General features: G+C 43.3%; 1 protein-coding gene across 1 annotated transcript; it reads left to right on the top strand.

The window, feature by feature from the left end:
• On the top strand, window positions 1-22245 carry LOC139318751 (vomeronasal type-2 receptor 26-like). Its single transcript, XM_070946328.1, has 5 exons — window positions 1-240; window positions 8066-8111; window positions 9172-10037; window positions 11681-12077; window positions 22100-22245. Exons 1-5 carry the CDS (start codon window positions 1-3, stop codon window positions 22243-22245), a joined length of 1695 nt encoding a protein of 564 aa, XP_070802429.1.
• Window positions 22246-23851: the final 1606 nt, after the last annotated feature.

The following is a 23851-nucleotide window of genomic DNA, read 5'->3' as shown; positions in this document are numbered from 1 at the left end:
ATGGTCAACAAGAGTTCCCATCTCTTACACAATCTCACACTTGGCTACAACATCCATAACAACTATATTAGCACTTTCCATACTTCAGATGCCTTGCTGGACATGCTCTCCACTGGAGAAGCCAATGTCCCCAACTATGGCTGTGGAAGGAAGGAGAACCTTTTGACCCTTATTGATAGAGCTAGAAGGGGCATCTCCATCCAAATGTCAACATTAGGAGGCACCTACAAAGTCCCACAGGTTTGTATGTGTGTTTCTCCTTCTGGTAAAGTGAGGGGTGGGTGGTGGTGGGTGAGCAATAGATGCAGTTATGTCTTCTCCATGGAATCAAAGAGCTGCTTTTCTCCATATTAGCAAAAACATCAATTTTTAACCCCATTATGTTCATGTTGAGATTAATCATAAAAGGCCTGAAATACAAGCAATACATTCCCTGGAGAAGATATTCTAACAACTATTTAACTGATCAAAAAATGTTTGGGGCTTCAGAGAGAAACCACCAACAGAATAAACCCAATCTCAGCCTCTGAGGAGGATCTTGGGGTGGACAAAAGGACTCCAGCTGCTGCCCTCAGAGCTGATTTGGGAATTTACACAATTTCTGCGTTGCCTAAATTCAGAAGATATGGGCATTGGCATAAAATTTAGTCTATGGAAACTGGCAGACTCTGAAAATTGTGGCTGTTGGAACAGACAAAACTATAATTAAAGACCAAACTTGGATTATGCAACTGACAAATCTTGTTAGGCTTTGAGGTCTGCTTGTTTCTTCTATAACTGGAGAAAGAAGTTAAAAAATTTCCTCCAGAAAGAATCTGGGATATAGAAGCAAAAAAAGATGCAGCAATCCTCGAAAATTATAATAGGCCCTATTGGAATAGAATACTCCAATTGGCATTTGCACGTGTTAATCTAATTGTGGTAAATTGTAGGGGTCATACAGTAATATGATTTACATTTTTATTTTTTAATTTGCTTATTATTTTCCATTATTATGATACAATCCTGCTAATATTTAATAAAATATTAAAGATATTTTAAACAATGTCTGATTAACAAACTATTCTAATATATTCATGAGAACTAGGTTGGATTTATTAAAATCTAATATTTTGGACTTGATCTGACTCCAAATATAATGCAGCATTCTTCATTGCTTTTTCAGATCAGTCATGACATTGTTTCAGAGGCTCTGAGTGATAAAAGTCATTTCCCCTTTTTCCACCGGATGCTCCCCAAAGAAGGATTCCAGTACCCAGCAATTGTCCCACTGCTCCTCCACTTCAGATGGACCCTGATTGGCCTCTTTGCTTCAGACACAGAAAATGGAGACAATTTCATGAGGATTTTTCCTCCTGTGCTTGTCAGGAGTGGAATTTGTGTGGTTATATCACAACTGTTCTCAACAACTGGATACACAACAGCCCTCAGGGATTCCCTCTCTAAGTGGAGACAAGTCAACGTTTTTGTTCACTTCATAGAATTTGATTCCATTTGGGACAGAATTCTTCCTTTCCATTTAACATTTATGCGTCTGCCAGGACCCATTGAAGGGAAAGTCTGGATCCTCACAAGTTTTGTAGGGTATAGGATGAACAAGCGTAGACTTCTCAAATACATCCATAGTATTTGGAACTTTGGTTATCTGAAAAAAGAAAGGCCAATGGATTCTGCCTTTGAACTCCATTTCTCTGTGGAAGAAAAGTTTCAAGATCCTTATTTCCGCTGTTCTCTTTCAAAGACCTTTTTTTCTGTCAAAGGCCGCAGAAGATGCACCCAGAAAGCCCCACTGGAGACCCAGAAGAAAAGGAACAGAGGAAGGTTCCCAAATCACTATCAATATTACAGTATCATTCAGACTCTGGCCCAGGTCTTGAATGCTGCTTATTCCTCCAGATCGAGGAGGAGAAGGAAGGAGGGAGAAAAGACGTTGGGGTCTCCAAGGCTGCAGCCGTGGCAGGTATGCGGTCCCTGATATGGATCCATTAATCTTAGATCCTTTGGAGGAGGAATCCAGAGGAGAAGGAGGGGAACCATCTCAACAGATCTGGCCAATTCAATTGCTGAGGGAATAATGGTTCCAAAGAGTAGATACCATGGTATTTTAATATTAAACTCTGCTCATTTGAAAATGCTGTATTCCTTCTTAGCTGAATTCCTGTATTTGTGGGTTTGTGATGAGCATGATGGAATTTCCCCTTTGTTCCGTCCCCACTGCAGGTGGGTCTGTGTGCAGCTCAACAGGCAGCTAAACCCCCCTCTTCTCCTCCAGTGAAAGGGAGCCTGGGGTGGATCTGGGTGTTTCATTGGGAGAAAAGAGCACGGAGAAACTGAGGAAATGCAAAGAGTGAGAGTCAAATATAAATAGGAGATAGGCAGCATTAACTAACAGCCAACAAAGAAGCGGCTGGAACCTCTCCAGGGATGCTCTGTGTCAACTAGGTGGGGCTAGAGCAACAACTGCACAATAGATACATGTTGTGGAGTGACAACATTTATAAATTTGGAAGAGACCCTGAGACCATCTAGCCCAACCCCTCCTCTCTGCAGGAATCCCAGTTAAAGCTTCTCTGACTGATGGCTGCTAAGTCTTTGCACTCAGATAATCCATGAAGAGGAGACTGAACTTCTCTGCTTCACTGGCTCAGCTCTAACACAGCTCATCCTTTTATCATATTTTTTCTCTCATTCAGCTAAAATCTCCTCTCTTGTAACTGAATTCATTTTTCCATGTCTGACACTCTGGAATAATAGTGAGCAGATCTTACACTCGTGTATAACCTGTGTCAGTGATTGGAAGAGGGCTGCATCCTCCCTTCTCCAACCGAGAGATTGTGTCAGTTGGAAAAGGGGCTCCCAGACTCCTCCTGATCTTCAGCTCTTCTCCTTGTTCTCTTTCCTCAAGGCTAAGAGCAGCTCCTTTGATCTCTTCCATGGCTTCATTGTCCTTCCCTGAAGTTCACGTAGATTTTGTGCAAATTCTCCTCCAAGAGTGGTGCCTGCAAGGGGACCTGGTCCTTGAGTTGGGGTCTCCCCCAAACCACAACATTCACTTCCTGAGATTCTTATGGCTGCAATTGCCTTCTTTCCATGAACATCTCCCTGCTGACTCATAGTCTGTTTCCAGCTAACTACGATTTTGCGATCATTTCCACAAACATAAATATCAAGTTTGGTATCCCTCATCCTTCTTCCAGTCCCTCATTAATGTTCTTATATGAGACTCTATTTTTAGTCAAGTCCTAGTTGCTAAAACTCAGATTTTTTTCTATTGCTTTTTACTCATGTACCCTTCTCTGTGTCCTAATCATAAATATTGTCTCTGGAAACTTGATATTCCTCTTATTAAATTTTATTTTATTCAAAAAGGTAAAATACAAGTTTTGGAAAATAAAACTATTACAAAGACAAAACAAAACTAGACAAAAGATTTTTTTAAAATTGTGCATTAAAAACAGACAAAAACTTGCATATTGTCCCCCCAGTTGAATACAATACAGCAATAATAGTTTCTCCCCCTTGCAAAATAGGCCCACAATTATAAACTACACATCTATTTGCAACTACTTGACCTGTCATCTATCTGCGGTATATAAAAAACGTAGTTAACAGATGACAATGATAGAGGAATACGGGGAAGTTGCGGGCCTCAAAATAAATAAGCAGAAGACGAAAGTATTGACGAAGAATATGACCCAAACACAACAGTTGAAATTAGAACAAGAATTAGGACTTCAAATAGTAAAGAAAATAAAATACCTAGGTATTTGGCTGACAGCAAAAGCAACTACAATTAAAGAAGATAATTATACCAAATTGTTAAAACAAATCAAAAAAGACTTAGAAATTTGGAGTAGATTACAACTCTCATTGATGGGCAGAATTGCCTCAATAAAAATGAATATATTACCAAGAGTACTATATTTATATCAAGTGATACCAATACACCCCGGAAGAGATTTCTTTAAGAACCTCAACAAAACAACAATGAACTACATATGGCAGGGAAAGAAGGCCAGAATTAAAATCAAAGCCCTACAGGATTCACGGGACAAAGGAGGTCTAGCAACACCAGATTGGGAACTCTACTATAAGGCATCAGGATTGACCTGGATTAAAGAATGGATGGAACTCGACAACAAAAGAACTTTATATTTAGAAGGCTTTGACTTAATAAGAGGATGGCACGCTTTCTTATGGGACGGATCGGATAAAAGACACATGTACTTCCAATGTCATATAATTCGAGCTTCATTATTCAAGATCTGGCAGGATATTAAGAGAACTCACTATACTAAAATACCAAAATGGTGGTCCCCGATGGAAGCATTGATATACCCGAACACTCTCGAAATAGGAAAAATGATGAGGTACCAAGACTTACTGAATCATGAAGGCGAACTCATTTCAAGACAGCAACTCCAAAATTCCGGCATAAATATCGATTGGTGGCCCTATACTCAAATACACTCAAGACACATAGCAGACAAAAAGCAATATGGAATCTCGAATAATTTGAATGAATTGGATAAGATTTTACAAGGCCCAGAACAAAAAATGATAACCAAATTATATAACTACTTACTTAGATATAAATTACTGGAAGAAACAGTAAAAGAAAATATGATAAGATGGGCCAGGGACATAGGGCACAACATTCAACTGGCAAACTGGGAGAAACTGTGGAAACAGAACATCAAAATGACAAGAGCCATACCCTACAAAGAAAACCTCATAAAAATGTTTTACAGATGGCACCTAACACCAGCCAGACTAGCCAAAATATACCAGAACACCTCCCTACGCTGTTGGAAGTGCAAAACAAAAAAGGGGACATACTACCATGCCTGGTGGAAATGTACAAAGGCCCAACAATACTGGAAGGACACAAAGGAAATTATTGAAGAAATAATAAACCAACAAGTAGAAAACACTCCAGAATTTTTTTTATTTGGAATGATAACAACACAACACAACAAAGAGACAAAATACCTCATCATACACATCTTGACAGCGGCACGGTTACTGTTTGCGCAAAATTGGAAATCAGATCAACTCCCAACCAAAGACAAACTAATCTCGAAGATAACAGAATGTGCCGAAATGGATAGACTGACACTAGAACTCCAAGATAAAGAAGAAAGTGAATTCTATCTTGTATGGCACCAGTGGTATCAATGGCTAGAAAAGAAAATCAGTACAAATATAGATGAAAGAAAATAGGGTAGAAAAAATAAAACCGGAAATAAATAAATTAAGAGGAGATGCAAGATTATTTCCAATCTAAAACACCCAAATTGACAAAGTATTACTTATATATTAACTTATAAAGCAATATATATTCTGATGATGATCAAAACATATATGTAAAGTTTGGTGTGGGTAGGTTGGTGGTGGGAACTTGTTTGTCTTTGTAATGTCTTTGTATTTTTTGTATTGTCTTTATATCTCTGTTTAAAACTCAATTAAAAAAAAAAACGTAGTTAACAGGCAATCCAACAATAAAGTTACATTTCAAAACTTCAAATTTCAAAACTGTCTATTATCTGCTATTGTATTTAACTCAGAGAAAAATTACAGGAGCTTCTTATCTACCACAGACCATAATCATTACCTCTGATCCATCCAGAATCTGTCCAGGATTAAACATCATTGTTTGATTCTTAATAATAATGCATTTCCTTAAAATTTTAATTAGGATCTTTCCCAACAACTGCTTTCCATTCCCCAAAGTCACAGGACCTCCTGTAAATTGAAACTCAATGACTCTTAAGATTTGTTTTCCAGTTAAATATGACAAGTCCATTCCCCAATTTCATTTCTTCAGTCATCCATTCTGTCCTCTCCAGCCATCTCCAAGCAGCCTGCCTTCAAAGCAGACTCCTCCTTCAGGGATGCCAGCAGCAAATTCAGTTCCAGTCCATCCATCCATTCAATCCATCCGATTCAACAATTGTTGCTTGCTTCTGATTATCACCTTTAAATTGATTTAAAACCATTGTTATTTTATCAAAATTTTTAAATGATGTTTCAAATAAGGCTTGTAGAAAAATTGATGAGCAATGGCAAATGGTTATCCATCACCTTCAGGTTTCCTAGGAAAGATTTAAAAGGGTTAAAAATTATTTGTGTATCATTTTGGAGACAGTTTTTATCCACTTAGCTATCATACCATCCGCCTCTCAGGTTTCTAATCATACCACAAAATTGTTTGTGAGTCCTTTACTGAAATCCAGTGATGTCACCAGAGTTTCCATAATCTATTTAGGAAGTATAATGATGTGTGAGAATGACTTTTGGGATGAGGGGAAGAGAGGCTTCCTAGGGAAGGATCAGAGAAGAGGGGAGGATCCTGCAGCTGCATAATGGGAGAGAAAGAAACTCAGAAAGGATCCTGGCTAACTTTTCAGGCTGAGAAAAGAGTTGGTGGGAGATTTGTTCTTTCAGATCTGCAACATTTTGTTAATTTTGCATTAAAATTAAATAAAATTAGCACATCTGGAGGTGTTTTCCGTCAGGATGACCAGGGATAAGATTAGCTTGACAACTTTCTTCTTGATCAATCCATGCTGTCTGGGAATCAACCTCTTTGTTTTCAAAGAGTTTATGAATCATCTTTTTTTCTCTGTTCATTTTATTTGTCATCTGCTCTAGAATGTTCCCTATAATTGATCAGTTGTGTCACTTATATTTTCTCTATATTTTGTCAGTATATGATTGACAAATTTTTCTCAAACTTTTTCATTTACTTTTGAAGATAATGGCAGTATTTGTGTCCTAATTAAGCATATTTGGAGATGAGACAATTGTAGAAGAAAGATTCAATGTGGGATGAGAAACAAAGTTTTCTGTTTTTCAAATTCCTGGATGTTCCCATTCTAGTTTCATCCCTTTCTGGAGAGGAATGAATTTTTCAATATTTCCAGCATTAAACTGTACTTGGACCAAAATGGAGAGATAACAGCAGATCTGGGTATTAAAATCTTCTTGGTTCTCCCCAAGGAGGATGTCAGGCGAGAGATTCTGGCGTATTTTGAAAGGCAGAGATTTACTATCCACCAAGATGCTCTTTCACGGTTAAAGTTGGTCAATAAGGTGGGAGAAATTTTGGTTTCTTTTCTCTGTTTTCCAAAGCCTGAGATCCCATTTCCAGTGGGCAAAGCCTAGAGTCTCCAGGGTGGTTGGCCTTCCATTGCAGTTGGTGTCATCTAATGGAAGTTCTTCAACAGACAGGACCTACTGTATTTTTTGGAGTATAAGATGCACCTTTCCCCCCACCCCAAAAAAAAGAGGCTGAAAATTTGGGTGAGTCTTATACTCCGAATGTAGCTTTTTCGAAGTTTTTTTTCCAGCCCTAACGAGGTGCCAGCCAAGTGAAGCGCTCTCCCCCCGTGCTTTGCCTGCTTCTCTCATTGCTGCTTCCTCTCAGCTGTGCCTTAAAAGCTGTTTTTCATCCCCAAGCAGGGAATAAAAAAAACAGCAAACTAATGTGCTGAGCTGACCAGACTAAGGACGCTAGCCAGATGAATACCTGGTAGGAAGATTTCCCCCCCACATTTTCCTCCCAAAAAATTAAGCTGCGTCTTATACTCCGAAAAATACGGTAAGTGGAGTAGCTTTGCCATGTTTTATGGAAACCTTTCAAGATCTTACTGGTCAGAGGTTTCTTTCTTCATCACAGTTTAATTTCGTATTAAAAAATCTAATGGAATAAAAGTTTCCAAAATATTTTACAGTAAACTTTTTTCAATTCCATCCTTCTTGACTTTGTTAAGTAGAAAAGTACTTTATTGTAATGTTTAATTCCAAAAGAAAAAGGGAGGAAATAAATGAAGAATCTGCCAGTTGTTTTACCTCCTGCATCTGTTTAGTCAGAGGTTTCATATTTACCTCAGTGAAGACCAGAAGCTACTATCTACCTCCATTTTCCATGGACGGAGAGTCCTAACATATTTTCTTTGGCATTCCTTGTTTTTCTGCTCAGTCTCTGCCTCAGTCCAAATGTGTGGAAAGTTGCCATCCTGGATTTGTCAAGAGGGCTTGAGAAGGAGAGCCAGTTTGCTGCTACGACTGCGTTCCTTGTCCGGAGGGGACCTTCTCCACTCAGGAAGGTGGGTCACACTGAGGAAAATGGGAGGCTTTGTGGAACTGGATCCATCCAGAACCTTTTCATGAAAGTGCAAGTTAAAAGACAGATTGAAGCTCACCTGGGTTTTTTATTTTTAACCTGCACAATTTCTCATCTAAAAGGAAGTAAATCAAAAAGACTTGGTAGGAGGGGCTGGGAAAGAGATGGGAGGAGGGGATGGCCGACTGGGCAAACTTTACTAACAACAGAGGAAATATCTCTTCTGCTTTTTAGTTTGGATATGTGCTGCTAAGTTCACCTTTCTAGGAACATCTGAGTTCTTTGCAACTTGATGAATTATTTTAGGTCCACCTTCTGAAAGACTTTTCAATCCACTGTATATTGAATCCTCCCCTTGAGGATCACTGAGAAAGTGTCACTGGGCCATAATGTGGTGCTGTGGATAGTTATGGGGGGAACTCATTAGACAAATAGTCTGCCAGTCATGTAGATCAATCAATCAATCAATCAACAAATCAGAAAAGACCTGGAAGGGACTTTGGAGGTCCTCTAGCCCAGCCCCCTGCTCATGCAGGAGACCCTATACCATTTCAGACAAGTGACTGTCCAGTCTCTTCTTAAAAACCTCCAATGTTGCAGTACCCACAACTTCTGGAGGCCAGCTGTTCCACTGGTTAATTGCTCTCACTGATAGGAAGTTTCTCCTTAATTCCAGGTTGCTTCCAGATGTTACAGGATACTGAAGGTATCCTCCAAGTCCAGGACATTAACTGCCATGTGGCAGGACTCAGGATGTTCGCCTAAAGAGATTATATGATTCATTATTAACCTCTAATAATATAGGTTACTATGAAGATTCTACACATTACACAGGAAAAAATTAACATCCTAGGACTTCCCTCAACTTCATATACCTAGCTACATTTTTTAAAAAATATCCCTCTTATGCTCTTTTTAATGAAATAGCTAAGAAATACTTCTTGGAAAATGTCCATGGTAACAGCTGTCATCCAAAAAAGGTATTTCTTGACATGTAAAAAAAACCAGTATATTAAATAAATATTGCTTTTTGGCTTTCTCAGACACACAAAAATGCACCAAGTGTCCAGATGATAAATATCCAAATGTGGACAGAGTCCAATGTATCCCCAGAGTAATAACCTTCCTTTCTTATGAGGAACATCTGGGCATCATCCTGGTCTCTTTTGCCCTATTCTTGTTCTTAATCACAGACCTTGTTTTCATCATCTTCATGAAATACCGAGAAACTCCCCTTGTCAAAGCCAACAACCGGGACCTCTCTTTCATCCTCCTGGTCTCCCTCCTGCTTTGCTTCTTGTCTCCTTCTCTCTTCATTGGTCAACCAAGGAAAGCCACCTGCCTTCTCCGACAGACAGTCTTCAGCATCATCTTCTCAGTTGCCGTTTCTTCTCTCTTGGCCAAAACCATCACGGTGGTGCTGGCTTTCCTGGCCACAAAACCAGGAAACCGAGTGAAGAGATGGTTGAGGAAGAGCTTGGCCAACTCCATCATCCTCTCTTGTTCTGCTGTCCAAATTATCATCTGCTCCACCTGGCTGGGAGTTTCTCCCCCCTTCCCTGACTTTGACCTCCACTCCCAGCCTGGAGAGATCATCCTGCAATGCAACGAAGGGGCCGTTGTCATGTTCTACGTCACCCTCAGCTACATGGGCTTCCTGGCTGCCATCTGCTTCACGGTGGCTTTCCTGGCCAGGAACCTGCCTGGGGCCTTCAACGAAGCCAAGCTGATCACCTTCAGCATGCTGGTCTTCTGCAGCATCTGGGTGACTTTTGTGCCCACCTACCTGAGCACCAAAGGGAAATCCATGGTGGCTGTGCAGGTCTTCTCCATCCTGGCCTCCAGTGCTGGTCTGCTGGGCTGCATCTTCATCCCCAAGTGCTACATTATCCTTCTGAGGCCAGACCTCAACACAAAGGAGCAGCTCACAGGCAGAACAAATGTAAAAACATGAGATATAACACCATTGTGATATTGGAAGAATTGTTAAAGGTTTATTTTATTTGAAAGGAGATATTCTTTACATTTAGATAGTATGCAGCAATCAAAGAAAATCATATTTATATGTTTCAGAATGGGAAACTGTTGAATGACTGGAATTCTTGTAGTTCCCTTTCTTTCCAGCTCACTAAATCAGCAACAGCTACTGAATGTGACACTTTATAAAAAATAATTTGGGCCCTTGTTTTTCCTGACAGCATCTATAAGTGTGCCTGAGAGAGAGAGAGAGAGAGAGAGTGTAAGCAGGAAAAGAGGTCAGGAGGAAGCTGCGGGAACCAGCCTCGTTGCCTGATCCTCTCCATGAAAATGCCGGAATGATGTGAAATGCCATGTTTGACTGGCTCTCAGCTGGGGAGGCAAATCTTCATCACTCTTATATTGTTCTGTCTTGATTTCCTGATTAAAACCTCCTTTGCAGAAAATGTTCAGCAGAATTGCTGTCTGGGATTTCAGTTTGGGGTTTTTATCTTGGTGTATACTTCACACCAAAATAAAAATAAATAAAATAAATAAAAGAATAAAGTGTATAAAGAAATTTCCACTGTGTTTTTAACTTTCCTCCACCAGAGAAATAAAATAGCAGTTTTCAGGCCCTTTAATTTTCCACTCTACAATTTCTACCTAAAGCTTTTTCTCTGCTCGTCTCCCAAACTTGTCTTGTCTGTGAAGGGCTGGAGAAGATGCCCAGAGAAAGGGGACCTGGAGACTCTCCCCAGGAGGAGGTTGAGGGGATCCTGTCTAAAGGCAGCCGCATCACTGACCAGGTCACAAACCTTCAATGCTGCATAATTTCATCCAGGTCCAAGAAGGGGGGGGGGGGGCTTCTAGCTTTCTAGGAAGAGGCACCCATGGAAGCTGTTCTGCTCTCCAACCACACAAATTGCTGATCAATTAGGAATCAATTTTTATGTTTCAGAATGGCTCTTAATTGCAAATAGGATCCCTTTGAAGCTCAGTCTAAGATCCACAATGAACACTCTGGTTCTCCCACAAGCAGAAGACAGAGAGACTTATGGCTTCGCCCAACATGGAAAAGGCATCTTCCCACAATTTCACTTTCCTCCATCAAACCACACAATATTGGACACTCGGCCATCTCATACTCTAGGAATCCCCAATTCTGGCATCCCACATTAATCTGAGAAAACATTTCCAACTTTCACGCTCGCAATCAAAAAGCACTAAGGTGGGACTGGAACTCAAGCGTCTCCTGGGGATTGGCCCAAAGTCACTCGGGAAGATTTCATGCCTGTGGGAAGATTAGAACTCAGAGCCTCCTGGATCTTGGCCCAAACTCCCCCAACTGGCTTTCATGCCTTAGGCAGAGCTAGAACTCACAATCTCCCAGTGATTGTCTCAAAGGCGCCCATTTGGCTTTTATTTTAAAGCTGCTTTGAAAACTTTAGTGAGGGGAGAAAAGTCCCTCGGCTGCCTTTGCTTCTCTGCACCCTCCCCGGACACTCCTGGCCCCCCTTCTCCCCCCCCACCCCAGCACCAAAGGCTCCTCCTGCCCCTGCGCCTCCTGGCTCCCCCCTTGCCTCGCCCAGACAGACAGCTGTCACTCCAGCCCCTGTCCTGCAGCGCCACGCCCAGCAGGCGATCTGCCCGAGTGCCTCCCCTCCCGCCGCCTCGTCCCCGCAGAAGCCGCCTCAGGAGCCGGTCGGAGGGCAGCGGGCGGGCGGGCGGGCGAGTGCCTGGACGGGCTTCCTCCCAGCCACGCTGCGTGCATGGTTGCTGGGTCTCCCGGGCCACGTCGGGGCTCCGTCTCCAGAAGCTGCGGCGGCCCAGCCGAGGAGAGCGGCCCGCGGAATTGAGAGCAGGAGAAGCTCCGGGCGGGCGGGCTCTGGGAAGCCTCCCTCCCCGCAGACTCTGCCAGGCGGGCGGGCGGGGGCGGCGGGGAAGCCGGTCTCGGGAGGAGAGGAGCTGCCACCGCCGGACTCCGGCCCAGGTTGCAGCCGTCGGGCGGGCAGGGAGGGAGGGAGGGCTCCGGCTCCACTCCAGGACAGGCGAGGCAGGAGCAGCAGCAGCTGCAAAGGGGGGGAGGGGGAGTCTTCTCGTGGCTGCGGCTGTGAGAGAGAGAGAAAATCCCCCCTTTTTTTACTTGAATTCCGGCAAAGGGGCTCCCTTTGTCCCTCCCGCCCCCTCAGTCCCTTCTCCGCCCTTCGGCCGACCCCCCCCCCCTCCCACCCCGGCGCTGCTCCTGCCTGGCAGCTGGGAAAGCCCTGGAGGGGCAGCCGAGGGCCCTCCCCCCCAGGACTGAAAAGCCCCCTCCCTGCCTCTGGTTCCGCGGGGGGGGGGGGCAGAACCTCCCCCCCTCTTCAGAGGAGTTGGTGGTTTGGTGAGACGGTTCAAAGAAAGGTTTCTAGACCTCAAGGGGGGGGAGGGGAGGGAGGAAAGGCGGGGGGAGCAGCTGATGTGCGGCGGAGCGTGGCGGGTGGGAGGCTGCAGGGGCACCGCAGGCGGAGGCTCCCCAAAGGACAGCCAGGGGGTCGGGGAGCGCGGGGCAAGGCCTCCAAAGGCAGCGGAGGGGCTGCGTGGCTGCGGTGCCCTGTTCCCACTTTCCCCGGGTGCAAGAGGGAGGGGCAGGCAAGGGGCGGCCGCCACGGCTGTATCTTTGGGCAAGGCGAGAGGGGGCGGGGAAGCACCTTACTGTCCATCCGTCCATCCGTGTCTGAGACTAGGTTGAGCGTCCGTCTCTCTCTCCGCTAAATCAATAAAGAGAAGGTGGGATTTCTCTATAATCTCCTGTCCAACGGCCTCATCCAGGCCCTCCGGGAGAATGAGGGATTTGCATGAAGTCTGCGTGAGTTGGTGGGAAAAGAGAAGGAAAAGAGGGATTGAAAGAGGAGGAAAGGGAGGAGAAGGGAAGGGGAGGAAACCCCATCCCCTTTCCTTGTTTTTGGATGATTTTCTAAATACAAACACCCTGTCAGATGTAAATGCCTTATTCCCTATGTGTAAATAATGTATATATGGGACATCGGGGGTTAACTTATTCTTTGGTTCCTAATGTATTCATAATTCACCACTCCCATTCTTGGCTCCACCCTTTGTATATATAAGGAGCCACCTTCACCATTTTCCTTGCTTCTATCTGTGAATATTCAGTGAATATAGAATGCCTGTTACAATTAAAGAGAAATATATTTAAATCGCTAACTCTTATTATCATTATTGAGTCTGATCCTGAAAATATTGCAACAAGCTGGTAGCAGAGGATGGTTAATTGACTCAATAAATACTTAAAAATGTCTAAGAAAGATAGGCCCAACACCAGGGCCTACAGCAAAGAAATAGAAACTGAACAAGAAATAATCAACGAATCCACAAACGCGATTTCGAGAGAATCCGAAGAATACACCACTGAAGAAGAAGAACTAATAAATGAAAATAATGACCAGGAGGAAATCGAAATAGAAAATAACGAACTCAGGTCAGAGATATTGAAGCTATTAAAAAGCCAGAAGAATGATGAAAGTCTCATCGCGAATCTCCAAGAAATGCTGAAGAACAGCGGAGCAGCGAGAGAGAAAAACATCGCTAAAGAGAAACCCAAAGACCAAAAAACTGTGAGTGATATGACTACAGAGAAAGTCATTACGAAAAAGAAAAGATGTGATCCCGCGCAAAATTTTGAATGGCAGCCATCTTGGTTCCGACAAACCTCCAAAGTGAGCGAAGCAGAGCCAATCAAAATGCTCAGTTCAAAATTTCTGGCGCGAAAAACATTATCAGACAACGAAAGTGAAAAGGAAGATTCAAACTCTTCAGAAGAACCAGAATCAGAAAGTGAAGACGACTTAACAAAATCCCAAGTAAAGTCAGCAATGAAGACGCTTTTTGCTGCATTTGGGCCAAAATTAAAAATTTCCAAAGCGCCAACGAAGAAGCAAGAGAACAAGCCGATACCTCAAGACCTGCACGCTCCCATCCTGACTTCGAGAGCGACGACGCCCGAGCCCAGAGAGCCATGTCGATTCCGCCCTACACCGCAGACCGGATCAAGTACCAACGCACACAAAAGAAAGAGAAGAGCAGTCGCCGCCATCAGAACTCCTAAAACCGAGCCAGAGACCGACTCGTCTGAAGAGGAGCGGAGCGAGCGAGCTGCAATGGAGAGAACCTTCCACGACGACGCCAAAGAAGAAATGAGCAACGCGCATGTGCGAAACTACGTAGACGATCCGGAAAGACTTGAACTGGCCAGAGAACCGCGCAGACTCGTTGCGAGCATCCCCATGCCGTTTTGCAATTTCCTGCACTTGCGAGACCACGGACTACCTCAGGTTGTAAGTAATGGACAAAATAATGTGGGAAACTTACCCAGTGACTTCCCAAAACTTAGAATTGATGGCATTAATTTGCAAGAATGGTATCAACAACTCCAGGTTGTCTTTATGAAAGAAAATTTACTATTCTTTATCACTAGTCCTCCAAGAAGACCTTGGACTTTAAAAATAGATTGTTTACATCATAGAGCATTTTTCTTAATAATATCTAGCGTGTCTCCTGCAATGTATCATAGCATCAAACCAAACCTAACTGTTTCAGAAATAATTCAATGCATGTTTAACCTGTTTCACAGCGATAGTGTAGCTACCACTACAAGAATGTCTAAGGATTTCTTTTCTTCCAGAGTAAAACCAGGGGTTTCCATAAGTGAGCATTTGATATCTCTAAACAAAATAAGAGCTGAGCTGCATTTGAGGGGGGAAGTGATTTCAGATCAAACAATGAAAAGTGTTATTATCAATTCACTTGATTCATCATGGGATAGTTTTATGTCACACTTAGATACCATCAATCTAGGATATTTATCCATAGAAAGTCTATCTAACAAATTGATAGCAGAAGACAATTCAAGAAAAAATCGTTCCAGCAATCACACAGAACACAAATCTTTTAGGAAGGTAGTTTTCCAAGAAAAATATAATGAAGCCTTTAAATGCCATAATTGTGGGTCCAGGGAACACAATAGAAGAGACTGTCCCAAAATCTCAAAGGAGAGACATAGGTCAGAATATAGGAGCAAATACAATTATAGACAGTCTTCCACAGATAGACATAAATATAGAAGCTCACCAAATTACAGAGAAAGTAGAGGGGGTAGAGAAAATTCAAAAGAGAGAAAATCTGGTTCACTGAATGGACTAAATAAACAAGACAGCACTAAAACACAAAAAAATGAGAACAATAATTGGCTTATTGATTCTGGGGCAACCAATCACACCACTAATAACAAAAATATATTGTCTTCATTTACAGAAGATAAGTTTGTAATAAAGGTAGCTAATCAAGAAAAGGTTCAAGTATTAGGCAGAGGAAATGTGACCTTGCCTGGTCTAGGAAAAATAGAGGGGGTATTGTTAATTCCAGAAATACCTCATAACATACTAAGTGCCATAAAACTAAGCAGAGATTCTGACATCAATATAGTTTTCTCAAAGGGGAAAGCAATTTTAGAGAAGGACAAAACAAATGTAGGCACTGTGATGATTAAAGGAGGCCTACCCTATCTGATAACAAAAGAAAGATGGTTACATAACATTGATTCAAATATGGAAGATTGTATTGAGGCAGATAATGAAAATGTTAGTAACAGTGACAATGATGAATGTAAAATATCTCATGATCACACAAATACACACAATGAGAAGAAACCAAGAATAGGTAAACCAATTCATGATGAGTGTGCTCACATCTTACATAGGAAGTTAGGACATGCAAGTTTTCCTGTAGTACAGAAAATGACTGAACACGCAGAAGGTGTCAAAATAAAAAATTGTGAAAATTATTTGGAATGCTCAGTATGTAAATCCACTAAACTAAAAACTAGTCCCAGGCCAAAGAAATCCAACAGATCAACTAACAATATTTTTGACTTAGTACATATGGACTTAGTTGGTCCATTAACTCCATCAATCACTTATAGAAAACGTTACTTCCTAACAATAGTAGACGATTACAGTCGCTATGGTTTTGTTTACACATTAAAACACAAGGATGAAACCTTTCAGAAATTTAAGGAATTCTACAAACGCATAGAAACACAACATAATATCAGGATAAAACAAATTATGACAGATAGGGGATGTGAATTCATGTCTAAAGAATTCTCCCAATGGTTAAAGGATAGAGGAATGCTACATTTCACGTCTAGTCCATTTTCTGCGTTCCAAAACGGGATTGCAGAGAGAAAGAATTCCACACTACAAACCATGATTAGGTGCACATTAGAGGATGCTGGTTTAGGCAAGCAATTTTGGTCAGAAGCCTTACATTATTCAAATTACACTCAAAATAGAACCTGGTCCAGTATTGTGAATAAAACACCATATGAGGTGATGTATAATAGGAAACCTAAATTAGCACACATGCACATATTTGGAGTCACTGCAGACGTACACATACCTAAGCAGTTGAGAAGAAAGGGAGAAAACGTATCCAGAAGATTAAGATTTATGGGATATGAAACTGGCACCAAAGGGTACAGATTCATTGATAATAATAACAAATTTATAGTCTCCAGAACAGCTGTGTTCCATGAACAGGCCAATTGGTCTAAATTACATCTTAATGAAATATTTCCAAATAAATGCAAAGATACAAAATCTTGTGAGGAAGGGACAATAGAAAATCAAAATATCAACAAAAATAAAAACAAAACCAAAACTTGGACAAATAGTCAGCACAAAATAAAGACAGACACATTAACAAAAAAGGAAGCAAGATATTTGCATGACAACCATAGCAAACCTGAAAGAGCTATCAGAAACAATAGAAATCAAATACCAAATAAATACAGAGATTACATAATGCATATGGATGGTGAACAAATAACACCTAATACATATGAGGAAGTATTAAAACTCCCTCGTGAAGAAAAGGAAAAATGGGAACTAGCTATGAAAAAAGAGATGGAAAGTTTGCAAGGATTAAATGTATTCACACCTGCGATTGCACCTAAGGATAAAACAATTATAGGTACCAGGTGGATTTATAAAATTAAGAATCTAGAAGGAGGCAATACCCTATACAAAGCTAGACTGGTTGCACAAGGTTATGCACAAAAATATCCGGAGGACTATACTGACACATACTCCCCCACGGTGAGAACAGAGAGTGTTAAAACAGCTCTAGTAGTGGCATCTGCACTCAATCTTGATGTATTTCAATATGACATACAGACTGCGTATTTACACGCAAAACTAGATAAGGAAATATATGTAAGAGCACCACACAGTCAATACACTAATAAGAATGAAATTTGGCTATTGAACAAGAGTTTATACGGATTAAAGCAATCTGGCAAAAGATGGTACGATTGCTTGGTAAAAGTACTTAAGACCATGGATTTCAACGCTACCACTGCTGATAACTGTTTCTTTGTAAAAAGGAGTGATGATCACATTGAGTTTGTATTAATTTATGTAGATGATATTTTATATATAGGAAAACACAAGGAGAGAAGAGAAACCTTTGTAAATAAGCTAAATGAACATTTCTCGTTGAAATCTCTAGGTAAAGTAAACAAATACCTTGGTGTACAAATTAACAAAACTAGAAGGGGATTCAAACTTACTCAGAAAGATAAGATCATTGAACTTCTAAACAAATGCAATTTAAACAATGCCAAACCCTGTGACACTCCTATGCAAACTGATTTCCTTAGAAACACTGATGAATCTTCCCCTGAATTTAAGGATAATACATTTTATAGATCAGTCATAGGTTCACTTCTTTACATATCTAATTGGACCAGACCAGATATTGCATTACCACTCAATTTATTGTCAAGACATGTTAGCAAACCAACAATGTATCATTGGGAAGCTGTCAAAAGAATTCTGAGATATCTGAAAAGTACATTAGACTTTTGCTTAGTATTAGAACCTAGTAATGATAAAGAACCAAAGCTTACATGTTACGCAGATGCGGATTGGGCTGGAGATATATCATGCAGAAAGAGCACTTCTGGCTATATTTTTCTATTAAATGACTGTCCAGTTTACTGGTACACTGGTAAACAAGAACTGGTAGCCACTTCAACCACAGAAGCGGAATATGTTTGTTTGTCCAAAGCTGCAAATAACCTTGTATGGTTTAATGATTTGATTTCAGATGTCTGGAAAAAACCTGCTTTGCCTTTTGTTATGCATGAAGATAATAAAGCAGCCATTGAAATATCCAGATCCGATGCCATTGGACAAAGGTCCAGGCATATAGATATAAAATTTAAGCATGTGAGACAATTGTCTCAAGATGGATTTATCAAAGCAGTGCATTGTGATACCTCTGAACAATTAGCTGACATATTGACGAAGCCTTTACCTTCTAAACAGCACAAATATTTAACTTCTAAATTATATGTCTTATATTGTCCTGAATCTGAATGTAATTGGTGTTGTATAGCGAACCGGCATTTAGAGGGGGATTTGTCAGATGTAAATGCCTTATTCCCTATGTGTAAATAATGTATATATGGGACATCGGGGGTTAACTTATTCTTTGGTTCCTAATGTATTCATAATTCACCACTCCCATTCTTGGCTCCACCCTTTGTATATATAAGGAGCCACCTTCACCATTTTCCTTGCTTCTATCTGTGAATATTCAGTGAATATAGAATGCCTGTTACAATTAAAGAGAAATATATTTAAATCTCTAACTCTTATTATCATTATTGAGTCTGATCCTGAAAATATTGCAACACACCCAAAGAAGTGTTGGAAGAAATATCCTTCTGGGTTCTGCTCCAAGTGGGGAAAAAGACACTGGAAACATGGAGACTGCTTGGAAAGATGGTTTAATGGTGGACAGGATCACATGGCTTGAGTTCCTGAACAGAAAAGGGGCAGATACAGTAAATCCTCGGGGTTTTATGCTCTCCCTGGCTCTGAACTTCCTGGGGCCCAGAAAGAGTATCCTGATTGGTTGTCAGACTCCCAGGGGGTGGGGGTCTTAGCTAGCCTTGCTGGCTGATGTAATCTTCCCAGGTGCCATGTGGTGAGTTTCTGTCCCTATTGTGTTGCAGATCGATCCTATTGTGTTGTGATGGTCCATTGACAAAGATTGAGTTTTCTGCCTCTTGCCCCCATGGTGGGGGGCAAGAAGGTGGGAGCTGCTTTATTTATTTATTTATTTATTTATTATTTATTCAAATTTCTATACCGCCCTTCTCCTTTCGGACTCAGGGCGGTGAACAGCCAAGATAAAAACATCTATACAAAACATCACAGTTTAAAATAAAGTTAAAATAATTTATAATTTGGCCCATAATTTAAAACTTGTCAATTAAAATCAATATTAAAATTTTAAAAAACTAACCCTAAAATCAGGACAGACCGGCTAACTGGAAAAAATGAGTTTTTAGGGCCCGACGAAAAATCCGAAGGTCGGAGATCACTCGTATCTCTGGGGGTAGATTGTTCCATAGGGTAGGTGCCACCACAGAGAAGGCTCTCCTCCTGGGGGTCGTCAGCCGGCATTGTTTGGCCGACGGCACCCTGAGGAGGCCCTCTCTGTGGGAGCGAACCGGCCGGTGGGAGGCTATTGGTGGCAGAAGGCGGTCCCGTAAGTACCCTGGCCCTAAGCCATGGAGCGCTTTAAAGGTGATCACCAACACCTTGAAGCGCACCCGGAAGTCCACCGGAAGCCAATGCAGCTCGCGCAGGAGAGGAGTCACATGGGAGCGCCCCGTCGCTCCCATAATCCCCCGCGCAGCCGCATTCTGCACCAGTTGGAGCCTCCGGGTGTACCCCAAGGGGAGCCCCATGTAGAGAGCGTTACAATAGTCCAGACGAGAAGTGACGAGTGCTTGAGTGACCGTGCGTAGGGAGTCCCGGTCCAGAAAGGGGCGCAACTGGCGTATCAGGCGAACCTGACAAAAAGCCCCCCTGGCCACGGCTGTCATATGCCCTTCTAAAGACAGCCGCGCATCCAGGAGGACACCCAAGTTGCGGGCCCTCTCCGTGGGGGCCAATGATTCGCCCCCAATAACCAGCGATGGCGTCAGCTGGCTATACCGGGACGCCGGCAGCCACAGCCACTCGGTCTTGGAAGGGTTGAGTCGAAGCCTGTTTCTCCCCATCCAGACCCGCACGGCCTCCAGGCACTGGGACATCACTTCCAAGGCATCATTGGGATGGTCTGGGGTGGAAATGTACAGCTGAGTATCATCAGCGTACTGATGGAACTCCACCCCAAAACCACGGATGATCTCACCCAGCGGCTTCACATAAATGTTGAACAGGAGGGGCGAGAGGACCGACCCTTGCGGCACCCCACAAACAAGGCGCCTTGGGGTCGACCGCTGCCCCCCTGTCAACACGGATTGCGACCGGTCGGAGAGATAGGAGGAGAACCACCGCAAAACGGTGCCCCCCACTCCCAGTCCCTCCAGCCGGCGCAACATGATACCATGGTCGATGGTATCAAAAGCCGCTGAGAGGTCTAATAGGACCAGGATAGAGGAAGAACCCCTATCCCGGGCCCTCCAGAGATCATCCACCAACGCGACCAATGCCGTTTCCGTGCTGTACCCAGGTCTGAAGCCGGACTGGAGCGGATCCAGATAGACAGCTTCATCCAGGTACTGGGGAAGCTGTCGCGCCACCACACTCTCAACAACCTTCGCAATAAAGCGAAGGTTGGAGACTGGACGATAGTTAGCCAAAACAGCCGGATCCAGGGATGGCTTCTTGAGGAGAGGCCTCACCACCGCCTCTTTCAAGGCAGGCGGCAGGACACCCTCACTCAAAGAAGCGTTAATAATCCCCTGGAGCCAGCCTCGTGTAACCTCCCGGGAAGCCAGCACCAACCAGGAGGGACACGGGTCCAATAAACATGTGGTCGCATTCAGCCGCCCCAAGATCCTGTCCACGTCCTCGGGAGCCACAGGATCGAACTCCTCCCAGATAACACTCTCAAGGCCTGCCTCAGTCATCTCGTCTGAACTAACCCAGTCGGCGGCCAAGTCTTCCCGAATCTGAGTTATTTTATCATCCAGATACTGTACAAAATCCTCAGCTCGGCCCTGCAAGGGGTCCTCCCGCGCTCCCAGATGGAGGAGGGAGCGGGTCACCCTAAACAGGGCGGCTGGGCGGTTATCTGATGACGCGATAAGAGCGGCAAAATAACTAGATTTCGCCGCTTTTATCGCCACTAGGTAGGTCTTAATATGAGACCTTACCAGTGTCAAGTCAGACTCGGAACGACTGGCCCTCCAACCGCTCTCTAGGCGTCTTTTCCGGCGCTTCATCTCCCTCAGCTCCTCAGAGAACCAAGGAGCTAAGTGAGTTCGGTGCCGGGTCAGAGGCCGCAAAGGCACGACCCGGTCCAAAGCCCCGGCAGCCGCACTATCCCAGGCGGCCACCAGGTCATCAGCCGAGTCGTGAGCTAGAGTCTCAGGAAATGGCCCAAGCTCCATCTGAAACCTATCAGGGTCCATCAGGCGCCTGGGGCGGAACCACCTGGTCGGTTCCACCTCCCTGCGACGGGGTACGGCGGTCAGAAAGTCTAGTCGAAGGAGCGAGTGGTCAGACCATGACAAGGGTTCAATATCTACATCCCCTATATCAAGGCCACTCAACCACTGACCAGAGATAAAAACTAAGTCCAGAGTGTGTCCCCCCATATTTAAAACATGCTTCTCCATTTCTCATACAGGGAAACATAATATTCTGCCTTTTTAATATTTCCCAAAATATTTCATTCTCCTAGGAAAGGGGTGGGTGCTAACCTCCTACAGAAGAATCAGCCTGACCTGCTCAAAACTTCCAAGATCAAAGCAATTCGAAGGCCGCCCTCTTCAGAAGGGACCCCATGCAGCTGTCTGGGCTTCTGGACATTGGTTGAGTTCCCTCCCTCCCCCTCCCTCCCATCTTTCCTGTCCATTGACTTTTCTTCCCTCACCTGCCACCAGGTGTCCACAGAGTATTTGTGACGTTCCCTTACACAACTCTTACACAGCAGAGCAAACCCCACGCAGACAGTCAACCTCAAAACCAACCCAAAGTACCCAGGAACTGCCAACCATCTCTGGCCAGATTGAGGTCCCTGCCACAATTGAAGAGGAAGGGATCCAGCGGGACGGCCAGTCTGACCCATTTGACTGAGAAAGAGAGGGTCTCCTGGGACTGAAGGGGCCTCTGCAGATCCCCAGAGCTGGAAGGTCTGGACAGGGAGGAACTGGTCCGCCTCAACTCGAACAAAAGGAGGATTTGGGGTGCCCTGAATCTGGGCAGCTGCATCTTTTCTATCCTTCCCCAAGGCAGAGAAAGGCCCTCCTTCTCCAGATGTTGCTCTCTACAGTTGTGGGAGTGACCAAGGGGCAAGTTGTCCCAATCACCCCTCCCCCCACCTGCAACTTCCTAATAAATCCGACTCTGAGATCAGGAATGCCGAATGCCTAATGTGGAACTCGAAACTCGGAATTTTGAATGTGGAATGCGGAATGCGGAATGTGGAACACGGAATTCAGAACTCTGAACTTGGTACTCGGAATTCAAAATGCGGAATGCGGAATTTTGAACTCGGAACTCAGAACTTGGTACTCGGAATTCAGAATGCGGAGTGCGGAACTTGGAAATTGGAATTCGGAATTCAGAACTTGGAATTCGGAATTCGGAATTCTGAACTTAGAACATGGAACTTGGAACTTGGAATTTGGAACTTGGAATACGGAATACAGAATGTGGAACTTGGAACATGGAACATGGAACTCGATAATTGGAATTCAGAATTCGGAATATGGAATGTGGAATGCAGAACGCGGAACATGAAACTCAGAACTTGGAACTCGGAACTCAGATTTCAGAATTTGGAATTTGGAATTCAGAATTCGGAACACGGAATGCGGAGTGCCGAGTGCCGAACTCAGAACTCAGAATTTTGAATTTGGAACGCGGAATACGGAATGCAGAACGTAGAACGTGGAATTCGGAACTCGGAACACAGAACTCGGAATTTGGAACTCAGAACTCGGGAACTCGGAAATAAAAAATCGGAACTTGGTACTCGGAATTCAGAATGTGAAATGCGGAATTCAGAACTTGGAATTCGGAATTTAGAACTTGGAACTCGGAACTTGGAATTTGGAATGCCGAATACAGAATACAGAATGTGGAACTCGGAACATGGAACATGGAACTCGATAATTGGAATTCGGAATATGGAACTCGGAACTCGGAAATCAGAACTTGGATTTCAGAATTTGGAATTTGGAATTCAGAATTTGAAACTCGGAACTCGGTAATTGGAACTCGGAATTCAGAATTCGGAACTTGGAACTCAGAACTCAGAGCTCAGAATTTGGAATGCGGAATACGGAATGCGGAACTTGGAACTCGGAACTTGGAATTCGGAATGTGGAATACAGAATACGGAATGCGGAACTTGGAACTCAGAACTCAATGCGGAATGTGGAACTCGGAACACGGAATTTGGAACTTGGAACTCAGAACTTGGAACTCGGAATATGGAATATGGAACGCGGAATGTGGAACGTGGAACTCGCAACTCGGAACACGGTATTAGGAATGTGGAATGCGGAATGCGGAACTTGGAATTTGGTACTCGGAATTCAGAATGCGGAATTCGGAACTCGGAACTCGGAATTTGGAACGCAGAAAACAGAATATGGAATACAGAATGTGGAGCTCGGAACTTGGAAAATGGAACTTGATACTTGGAATTCCGAATTCCGCTCCATGGCTTAGGGCC

The sequence above is a fragment of the Pituophis catenifer genome, unplaced genomic scaffold (assembly GCF_029215685.1).
Source record: "Pituophis catenifer annectens isolate HBS135680 unplaced genomic scaffold, rPitCat1.0.hap2 SCAF_6, whole genome shotgun sequence".
NCBI lineage: Eukaryota > Metazoa > Chordata > Lepidosauria > Squamata > Colubridae > Pituophis > Pituophis catenifer.
This window is presented reverse-complemented; position numbering and strand designations above follow the sequence as displayed.

Bases quoted from the DNA above. Each gene is read 5' to 3' on its own strand.
- LOC139318751 (XM_070946328.1), top strand. From the start codon at position 1: ATGGTCAACAAGAGTTCCCATCTCTTACACAATCTCACACTTGGCTAC. The intron at 241-8,065 runs GTTTGTATGTGT...CCAGTTTGCTGC, and splicing joins GCACCTACAAAGTCCCACAG to TACGACTGCGTTCCTTGTCC. The intron at 10,038-11,680 runs AACACAAAGGAG...TCGCCCAGACAG, and splicing joins TCCTTCTGAGGCCAGACCTC to ACAGCTGTCACTCCAGCCCC.